The 11,185-nt window shown below is 40.4% G+C and overlaps 1 protein-coding gene across 1 annotated transcript; it reads right to left on the minus strand.

Moving 5' to 3' along the window:
- Nucleotides 1-385: 385 nt before the first annotated feature.
- On the minus strand, nt 386-3,704 carry LOC124671240 (chaperone protein dnaJ 16-like). Its single transcript, XM_047207640.1, has 11 exons — nt 3,487-3,704; nt 3,196-3,319; nt 3,031-3,113; nt 2,814-2,925; nt 2,091-2,195; nt 1,934-1,984; nt 1,338-1,424; nt 1,125-1,233; nt 871-998; nt 720-773; nt 386-637 (listed from the first exon to the last, which is right to left on the minus strand). The coding sequence occupies exons 1-11, from the start codon at nt 3,702-3,704 to the stop codon at nt 386-388; spliced, it is 1,323 nt and encodes a 440-aa protein (XP_047063596.1).
- Between the last annotated feature and the right edge of the window lie 7,481 nt (nt 3,705-11,185).

Here is an 11,185-nt window from a genome sequence, read left to right on the forward strand (position 1 = left end):
AGGTGGCTTCGAGTTTGATCTTTTGTATTGCTTTTGTAAGGTGTTGTGAATATTCTAACAAAAAAAAAACAATGTGCATCCTTTGGATGCAAAAGCTGGGGTGATTTTTCCCCATTTCAAAAAAAAATGTTTCATAAACGTATATGTATATATATGTGTATAGGAACAATTACATTTCGCTATGTACATATTCATTCGTTTAATTGCGTAGAAGTGCATCGTCATGTCCGGCCATCGTCCGAATAGCCGTCAGATCGGAAGTGAGGAGACAGACGGTGCCCTTTGCAAGGAGCTTGCTGATTTTCCAAGCACGCTTGTATTCCATCTTCCAAGAGAACAAACTAGGTGGAATACAACGCTGATGTTCAACACGGCTTTCTCCCTGTCAACGGTTGAGATGACGCTTATACCATTCTTTCATTCCGTTAGTTTTCTTATCACTTGAATCACCATCCTCTCCCTCCATTGGATGATCCTTGGCTTTCTTTTGCTTTCTGGGATATTTTTCTTCGTCGCCTTTGGACACCCTTGAAGGCGATTTCTCTTTACGCCAAGGGGAACACCGTTTTGGAGGTGAATTATTGGTAGTAATAAAGGATGCATGGATCGAATTCCTTTCCTTGAGAAGCTCATCGATCTATAATAAAACCGTTATTAGTACTCAGAAAACTATGTTGAAAACTGATATGACTCGTCATCAGGCCGGACCACACACATACCATTTGCATCTCCTGGGTGTATCCGCCTTTCATTTCAGCGAGCTTTGCAAAAACCTGCAAATCAAAGCGTGCGTTTGAGAAATAGCACCCTTGGCATATGCAGAGAATCAACCTGATAGAAAATACAACTGCCTAAACTTTGACCACATACTTCCTTATACTCAGCTCGTTTGGCGACTATCTTTGCCTCCACGTTTTGTAGCTTCTCCTTTTCAGCAGAGAAAGATTGATCACACACAATCTCTATACTATAGTTTGCCGGATAGAAGAAATTGTCACCTGAGTGAATAAACAGCTTAGAAGTTTTATCTGAGTAATAAAGCTTCTTTTTTATTTAAAAAACAGTTTGGGAGTAATACACTGCAACCATTTATTAAAAGTGCAGCAACAAATCAGTCCATATACCATAGACAGCGAAGTAGTGGGTTCCAGGTTTCAGCTCGTTAATATCACATGATTGGAAGCTATCCAACATTTTATAGAATGCCGCATGAGAATTCTTTGTTGCAGCTGCCTGAAAGTAATTGGAGCTTGTAAGGTAATTAACCAACCACAAAGAATTGACTTGGAGAAATGCAAAAATTGAATGATAAGAACAAATAAAAACTAGTGACTCACCGAGTAATTATGCTCAAAACGATACACAGAAAAGCCAAGGAAGTACATCCCTGCTGAAGTTACTTTTCCGTTGTCGACGCTATCCTCCTGCAGCATTTCTGTATTTTTAGTGAAATATACTAAAGTCATACACACCACAAAAATGTTGACAACAATTCTTTGCTTGCAGCGTATTTGTTGAAGGAACATGCCATAAGAGTGTCTTTTCGATTTGGACCATCGTCACATGACATTGCATTTGACAGTGAATCTAAATCTCAATTTTTTGATACAAGTTTACAGTGCTTAGCATTAATAACATACAAAATCCCAATCTTTTCGTGAAGCTCCATATAATACATATCACGGATGATGCATTTGAATTTGTATAGGAAATATTTTTTGAGATGAATAAGCAAATTCAGAAGTCATATTACTCGTGGTACTGTCAATATAGGCTTTTTCTATATGTAGCTTGTCAAGTTGTCATACAAACCTCCATATGCTAATAGTCGTCCCAGCTGCTTAGATTCTACATAAGATTTCGATCCAAACAGATTTCTTCATTCTGCCTCGCTGGGAAATAAGCTAGATAAATTTACTGTATATATACATACCTGCAGTGCAAGGTCCAGCCCTCCATTTTCTTCGAGAGTGAAATAAAGCAGCTGAAATTAAATGGAAGGAAACATATTTTACAAAGGTCTGAGTAAAGGAAAAAAATCAAAATTATCATGCCAACACGTTTTTATGTTATAGGGGACAATGAGTAACCTTAAATTTGCTTCGATCGGTTGAGTTCACCTGACAAACTACACCCGTCTTAGCTTCCCATTCTGTTATGTCCACGGAGAAAAAATGGGCTGATAGCTTCTCCACCTGGCGACATGCATGCAACAATGAAGTCCCCATTACCTTCATAGTGGGAGTAACTTAGGTAGTAACATCACACATTTTAATGTGTTTTGGTGATATGGCATAGCAATAAATGAAAAAGAGAGGGAGATGGTACTGTAACTAGCTATGTTACCGTAACATCACACACTCCAAGATAAAATGAGTCTACAAACTAATAAATGAGACTTTGCATGATACCATCTCTAAGTTACTTTTCACTATGAAGGTAGTAACATGGACTAGTAACTTATGTACTCTCTCCGTCCGCAAATAAGTGTACATCTAGGTTTTGTGTTTAGTCAAACTCTTTAAACTTTGACCAAATATATAGGAAAAAGTAGTAGCATTTATGACATTAATTTAGTATCCCGAGATTCGTTTTAAAATGTAGTTTCAAATTATACCAAAATCTCATTATATATGTTGCTACTTTTTTTTCCACGGTTAGTCAAAACTTAAAATGTTTGACTTAGTATAAAAGCTAGAAGTACACTTATTTGTGGAAGAAGGGAGTATGACACCAATTTATGTTACTCCCCACTATAAACAGCCTTACTGACATGGAAAAAGAAATTGCATAATGGAAGCCTAGTTACCGACCTTCCTGCGTTCAGAGTGCCCTAGCTGGAGCGGCACAACCTTAACCTGCCTATTCAACGCCTCCACCAAAATGGTTGCTGGAACAGTTGTCTTAATCGGTACACCAAGTTTACTACACATGCCAGGCACACACACATATATATACAATCAAAACAACAGCACAACATACGCTAGCAAATATTTGAACAGACGTTGGCTCATTTACAAATGTCGTTACCTCAACAAGGCGACACACATGGTGCTGGCTGGATTTAGATTCGATAGGTCCAGATCCGATTTCTGTCTATCAGAGTCAATAGCCTGAAATACACCGTAGTGGTTACCATACAATATATATTCGCATAACATAGTTTAAACACCGCAAACCAATAGGGGAACTTACCTCGAATCCTGATACGTCGTACTGCCGCCTTTTATTTGGATCTGACAGAATGCTGTAGGAGAATTTGACTTGCAGGAACATTTCTGACGCCACCGGGTCATCGCCATTCTTGTCTGGATGGTACCTGACGCAGTTTACAAATAAAAACCATCTGAATTCAGTGTTTCGTTTATAAATAAAACACACTCGGAGTGCAGTTCAGTATAAAAAATGTGTTTCTGTTTAGCACAAACACGAGTAAAGCGTTGGAAGGCCATCTTGATCTGAGCTAGAGTCGTGTGGCTTAATTACTTGAGCGCCATGCGTTGGAAGGCCTTCTTGATCTCCTGGCTGGTGGCGGTGCGGCTGACCCCAAGCACCTCGTAGAGGTCCTTCCTCGGTGGCCGTCGCCCTGGAACGTCGTCGCGCTGGAACCTCGCGTCCGCCACCACCAGCTCAAGCGTGTGCGCCTGATTTGCCGGGTGGATGTTTCCTGCCTGATTCTTGTCATCGTTCCGGATTCTTGTCATGGTTGTTTGTGTGCTTCTAGCTTCTCAAACAAACGAGAGACGTTCCCTGGAAAACTAACAACACACCTTCCTGTATTTATAAGACCAAGAGTTGAACGCACTGACAGTTAATTACGTGTTGAAAAGTTCTTCCACCTTCAACATTGTCATGACGCAAGTTATACCATGTCTTATTAATACGCAACGGCCCGGTCAGCACAAAACCTTTTCTTTTTCAACGCTCCAGTGGACCTAAATTAATGGTGTGTTATGTAGAGTACTATACTAGCAGGTTTGATACTCGTAAAAATGGAATATCTTTTTAGTGGGAGCCAACAATCCCGTCGATAATGAGATGCTTGTGGTGACTTCGTCAACTTCATGACCCACCAGATTAGTTTCTTGGACTTAGTCCGTTGAAGGTGCTCATAGGGTATGCCATGTGTGCATGCATTTCATAGGGGTGAGTGTATGTACAGTGAACATATGATTTTTTCTGTATTTCGCAAAAACAAAACTAGTACAAGTTAAAGAAAAACTCCGCCAGATATTTTCTTTCGTTAGTTATATTTAAGTTAAGACATAGAAATCTAGGGAAGCATCTAATATCGATTCTGATTACAACATATGAAAAAATCTACTCCCTCCGGCCCGATTTACTTGATGTGATGAACGTTTTGCAAAAAAAAAACCTTCACGAATTTCTGACACAATTAGAAACTCTCCTACCGCGTATGTCGTTTCCTGTTCTTCCATGTTCGTCAGCCCTCCCCCCCCCGCTCCGCTGCCCCCGCCTTGCTCTCGTGCTGATGTTGCTTACGAAGAAACTACCGCCGGGAAAGGTTGGAATTTTCCCTTCCTGGTGGCAGCAGGCGGAGGGGCGGTGGTCCTAGACATTCGGGATGCCAAGGACTTCCTGGATTGCGGATTCTCCCACACGGTCTTGGAGCTTGCCACAGAAACACTGAAACCAAAAAACAATCAGAACTAGCAAAGATTGGAGGGGCCTCCTCCTCCTCCTTCTTCTTCTTCATATCATGTACCCCATTCTTAAGTACTTGTTCTGATCCAACTTGCATGCAAGAATATGTGTGGGAAGAAGTGTGTATTAGATGGAGTAGCATGGTGGTAGTAATTGAATAGTGACAACAAATTCAAGATCTACTATGGTATTTACCTTTCGTTTGTTGCGTCACTAGGTGAAAAGTGAATACATGTGCTATAATTATCATGTGATAGCGTGATAAGCTTGTTTGTTCAAGGTTGCATATTTGAGATTCAAACATTACGTCAAATTACTTAAGGATGTACGCTATTGATTCTTAATTCAAGATTGATGGGAGTTTTCCCTTTTTTGAGGAGTATAAGAGAGATGTTTTGTGTCATGTCTATGTTAGGACGTAATGCCCATATGAATTCTTATCAAACACAAGTTGAAGTTCCACCAATATTATAACATTGATGCATTTTTTATGTCCACTACAACTTAAAAAGAGAGTAGACAAGTGAATCCATGAACCCAGTCCATTTTAAATCATTAGAAACACCTTTCCAACACTATTACCACACTTCACATTTACCACTATTATTTAATACGAAAATACCAAAAATACTTTCTCAACATACACACACACAAAACCCAAAAACCATTAGTTTTATTGCTTTTATTTAGTTTGCTCAGTTTGTTATTTTACTTAACTTTATTTTAATTTATACTTGTATTTCCTATTACTAATACAAAACCTTGTACTTAACAATCACACGGTAGAGTTGGGGACATAAGGAGTAGTTCGTTAGAAGAGGAGAGGAAGAATTCAGCTTCAAAGTCAATTCCCCAAGAGTTCGATATAACCATCGAGTCACCCGTGTGGGAAAAAGGCACTTGCTAGAACACTGTGCACTTTGAGTCCCAGCGAGTTGGTACACACAGAGTAGTTTCCATCAAGAACATTTTCTGGCGCCGTTGCAAGAAACTACATCATAGTGGTTGCAGTGTGGTTAATCCCAAAGGCAACATCCAGTACATTTTCTGGCACCATAGATTTGCAAGATTGACATCACAACAACATCTTCATCAACACCAACCTTGCTGAAACATCTAAGATTGGGGAGGTTGCACCACTGTGAGCTTTTTTTCTTTCTCCTTTAAATTTTCAAAGTAAATTTCTTTGTCTTGTTTCTAGTATTATTAGTTAGTTTCAAAACACAAAAACACATAAAAATTTGCATCAACCTTTTTCTTGCAAACATAGGAGAAAGTGGTACAAAATTTATGACTACACAAATGCTCCTAATGACCAATTCATTCTTAAGACTATCACAACACCTGAAATAACTGTTGTAAGTTTTAAAGTAAGTCCTGGTCTATTAAACCTCACAGCTAAAGAACAATTTGGGGAAAGTCTAGTGAGGATGATTCTATGCATTTGCATGATTTCTATAAAATTTGTGACATGCAAATTTTTTAAAATGTGGAAAATGACATTGTCAAACTTAAACTATTCCCATTTTCACTTAGAGGCAAAGATAAAGAATCGCTATTATCATTACCTACTGCTAGCATAATTTTTTTGGATGACCTCAAAGAAGCTTTTATAAAAAAATATTACCCACTTGTTAAAATTCAAAATATAAATAGTATCATATCATTTAGGCAAAATCATAATGAACACGTAACAATAGCCTGGGAAAGAATTAAAAACATGCTTGGAACTTGCCCATCACTTGGAGTAAATGAATGAAAAATCCTACACTCTTTTACAGTGGGTTAAATTATATATCAAGAAGCATGCTAGACTCTGATGACGGGGGTGCTTCTATGATTAAAACTGTGCCTAAAGCTAAAGTCATCCTAGAAAACATGCTACACAACCATAGTCAATGTCATACTGAAAGAGTACCAAAACCATCTAGGAAAGTAAACTCTATTGAAGATGTATATCCTTTATCCAATAAAGTAGATGTTTATTACATCTCAAACGTATCTACTTTTCCAAGCACTTTTCTCAAATATTTGCTCCGGAATCTCACCATACTTGGATAAAAACTGCTAAATATGACGTTGTTTTTAGCGAAGTCTAATATCTATTAGTTTTCGTAGGAAATAAAATCGGGAAAAAATACCAGTGGAGATTTTCATCAAAATAGAGGGCCTGAAGTTTTGGATCACGAGAGGGGAGCCACTAGACCCAAAAGGGACCAGGTGGTGTGCCCAGTACCTTAGGGCACGCCACCTAGGGCCTTTTGGCCCTCGGTCGTCGCCTCGCCTCCCCCTTTCGCGTGGTCCTTTATATACCCTAAAAACTAACCCCACTGGAAGGACGAGATATTTTGTGAAACAAAGCGCCGCCGAGACCATGATCTTTTTTTGGGGGGCTAGATTGATCCTTCTTTCCACCCGGAGAGAGGAATTTCGAGAGCTTCTTCACCATCACCGCCGTCAACTCCATCACTGTTGGAGATATGCCCAACAGGCAATAATAAAATGGTTATTATTATATCTTTGTGTTTATGATAACTGTTTGCATCCCATTCTATAATAGTATTAACCGGCAGCAATAATACTTGTGTGTTTTGTAAACATAAAAAGAGTCCCTAGTAAGCCTCTTGTTAAACTAGCTTGTTGATTAATATATGATCATGGTTCCTGATCATGAATATTGGATGTTATTAATAACAAAATCATGTCATTAGGTGAATGATGTGATGGACACACACCCATAGTAAGCATAACATTTGATCTAGTCATTAAGTTTATTTTGCTACAAGCTTTAAGATACATAGTAACCTAATCCTTCGACCATGAGATCATATTAATCACTTACACCGGATGGATGATTTGATGAGATCAAACACCACTTTGTAATTGGGTGGTTATAAAGGTGGCATTAAGTGTTTTGAAAGTATGAGTTGAAGCACATGGATCAAGAGTGGGATTTGTCCATCCAAATGACAGATTGATATACTCTGGGCCCTCTCGGTGGAATGCCATCCAATTAGCTTGCAAGCATGTGACTAGGCCACAGGGGATGTCATATCACAGTACGAGTAAAGTGTACTTATCAATAACGAGGTTGAACTAGGTATAGAGATACCGACGATCAAACCTCGAATAAGTAAAGTATCGCGCGACAAAGGGAATCGGTATTGTATGTTAATGGTTTTTTCGATCACGAAATCATCGTTGAATATGTGGGAGCCATTATGGATCTCCATGTCCTGCTATTGGTTATTGATCGGAGAAGTGTCTCGATCATGTCGGCATAGTTCACGAACCGTAGGGTGACACACTTAAGGTTTGATGTCTTTTTAAGTAGATATCTAATATGGAATGGAGTTCCAATATTGTTCGGAGTCTCGGGTGGGATCTAGGATAACACGAGGAATTCCAGAATGGTCCGGAGAATAAGATTCATATATGGGAAGTCATATTCCAAGTTTGGAAATGGTCCGGTGAATTTATGGAAGGTTCTAGAAGGTTCTAGAGTCATTCGGAATAATTCACTATGGCAGGAGGGACTCCACCAGCCCTAGCAGACCCACCAAGTGGGAAGGTGGAGTCCATGATGGACTCCTCTTCCATGGCCGGCCAACTCAAAAGGAAAAAGGGGAATCCCACATTGACTAGGTTTCTCATTATGGTATGTTTCCAATAAGACTCCAAGAGGGAGTATGATTGGGGGCTAGGTTTTCCACCTATATAAAGGGGAGAGGAGGGGAGGGGCTGGACATACTTTGGCCGCACATCCAAAGGGCACCAAGGCCGGCACCCTAGTCCCCTCTCCCAAACCCTAGCACTACCCCTCCTCCATATATCTTCCGCACGGGGACGGCGAAGCCCTGCAAGAGATCTCCACCACCATCGTCACCACGCCGTCGTGTTGGAGGCATTCCGAGGAGGATCTACTACTTCTGCTGCCCGCTGGAATGGGAAGAAGGATGTCTTCATCAACACCGTACGTCTAACCAAGTGCGGAGGTTAATACGCGTACAGCACACGTCCGTTGGGAACCCCAAGAGGAAGGTGTGATGCGTACAGCAGCAAGTTTTCCCTCAGTAAGAAACCAAGGTTATCGAACCAGTAGGAGCCAAGAACCACGTTGAAGGTTGATGGTGGCGGAGTGTAGTGCGGCGCAACACCAGGGATTCCGGCGCCAACATGGAACCTGCACAACACAATCCAAGTACTTTGCCCCAACTTAACAGTGAGGTTGTCAATCTCACCGGCTTGCTGTAACAAAGAATTAGATGTATAGTGTGGAAGATGATGTTTGCAAAGAACAGTAAGAACAAGTATTGCAGTAGATTGTATTCGATGTAAAAGAATGGACCGGGGTCCACAATTCACTAGTGGTGTCTCTCCGATAAGAATTAGCATGTTGGGTGAACAAATTACAGTTGGGCAATTGACAAATAGAGAGGGCATGACAATGCACATACATATCATGATGAGTAAAGTGAAATTCAATTGGGCATTACGACAAAGTACATAGACCGCTATCCAGCATGCATCTATGCCTAAAAAGTACACCTTCAGGTTATCATCCGAACCCCTTCCAGTATTAAGTTGCAAACAACAGACAATTGCATTAAGTATGATGCGTAATGTAATCAACAAATACATCCTTAGACATAGCATTGATGTTTTATCCCTAGTAGCAACAGCACATCCACAACCTTAGAACTTTCTGTCACTGTCCCAGATTTAATGGAGGCATGAACCCACTATCGAGCATAAATACTCCCTCTTGGAGTTACAAGTATCAACTTGGCCAGAGCCTCTACTATCGGAGAGCATGCAAGATCATAAACAACACATAGATGATAGATTGATAATCAACATAACATAGTATTCCATATTCATCGGATCCCAACAAACGCAACATGTAGCATTACAAATAGATGATCTTGATCATGTTAGGCAGCTCACAAGATCCAACAATGATAGCACAATGAGGAGAAGATGACCATCTAGCTACTGCTATGGACCCATAGTCGAGGGGTGAACTACTCACACATCAATCTGGAGGCGATCATGGCGATGAAGAGTCCTCCGGGAGATGATTCCCCTCTCCGGCAGGGTGCCGGAGGCGATCTCCTGAATCCCCCGAGATGGGATTGGCGGCGGCGGTGTCTCTGGAAGGTTTTCCATATCGTGGCTCTCGGTACTGGAGTATTCGCGACGAAGACTTTAAGTAGGCGGAAGGGCAGAGTCGGAGGGCTGACGGGGGCCCCACACGCTAGGGCCGTGCGGGCCCCCCCCTTGGGCCGCGCCGCCCTAGTGTGGCGGCACCTCGTCGCCCCACTTCGTTTCCCTTTCGGTGTTCTGGAAGCTTCGTGGAAAAATAAGCCCCTGGGCGTTGATTTCGTCCAATTCCAAGAATATTTCCTTACTAGGATTTCTGAAACCAAAAACAGCAACTGGCTCTTCGGCATCTCGTCAATAGGTTAGTGCCGGAAAATGCATAAATATGACATAAAGTATGTATAAAACATGTGAGTATCATCAATAAAGTAGCATGAAACATAAGAAATTATAGATACGTTTGAGACGTATCAAGCATCCCCAAGCTTAGTTCCTACTCGTCCTCGAGTAGGTAAACGATAACAAAGATAATTTCTGAAGTGACATGCTATCATAATCTTGATCAATACTATTGTAAGCACATGTAATGAATGCAGCAATTCGAAACAATGGTAAAGACAATGAGTAAACAACTGAATCATATAGCAAAGACTTTTCATGAATAGTACTTTCAAGACAAGCATCAATAAGTCTTGCATAAGAGTTAACTCATAAAGCAATAAATTCAAAGTAAAGGCATTGAAGCAACACAAAGGAAGATATAAGTTTCAGCAGTTGCTTTCAACTTGTAACATGTATATCTCATGGATAGTTGTCAACATAAAGTAATATAACAAGTGCAATAGGTAAACATGTAAGAATCAATGTACACAGTTGACACAAGTGTTTGCTTCTAAGATAGAAAGAAGTAGGTAAACTGACTCAACATAAAAGTAAAAGAATGGCCCTTCACAGAGGGAAGCATGGATTGCTATATTTGTGCTAGAGCTTTTATTTTGAAACAAGAAACAATTTTGTCAACGGTAGTAATAAAGCATATGTGTTATGTATAATATATCCTATAAGTTGCAAGCCTCATGCATAGATTACCAATAGTGCCCGCACCTCGTCCTAATTAGCTTGGATTTACATGGATTATCATTGCATAACATATGTTTTAACCAAGTGTCACAAAGGGGTACCTCTATGCCGCCTGTACAAAGGTCTAAGGAGAAAGTTCGCATTGGATTTCTCGCTTTTGATTATTCTCAACTTAGACATCCATACCGGGACAACATAGACAACAGATAATGGACTCCTCTTTAATGCATAAGCATTCAACAACAGATAATATTCTCATAAGAGATTGAGGTTTGTTGTCCAAACTGAAACTTCCACCATGGATCATGGCTTTAGTTCGCGGCCCAATGTTCTTCCC

Source organism: Lolium rigidum, chromosome 7, assembly GCF_022539505.1.
Source record: "Lolium rigidum isolate FL_2022 chromosome 7, APGP_CSIRO_Lrig_0.1, whole genome shotgun sequence".
NCBI classification, from domain to species: domain Eukaryota; kingdom Viridiplantae; phylum Streptophyta; class Magnoliopsida; order Poales; family Poaceae; genus Lolium; species Lolium rigidum.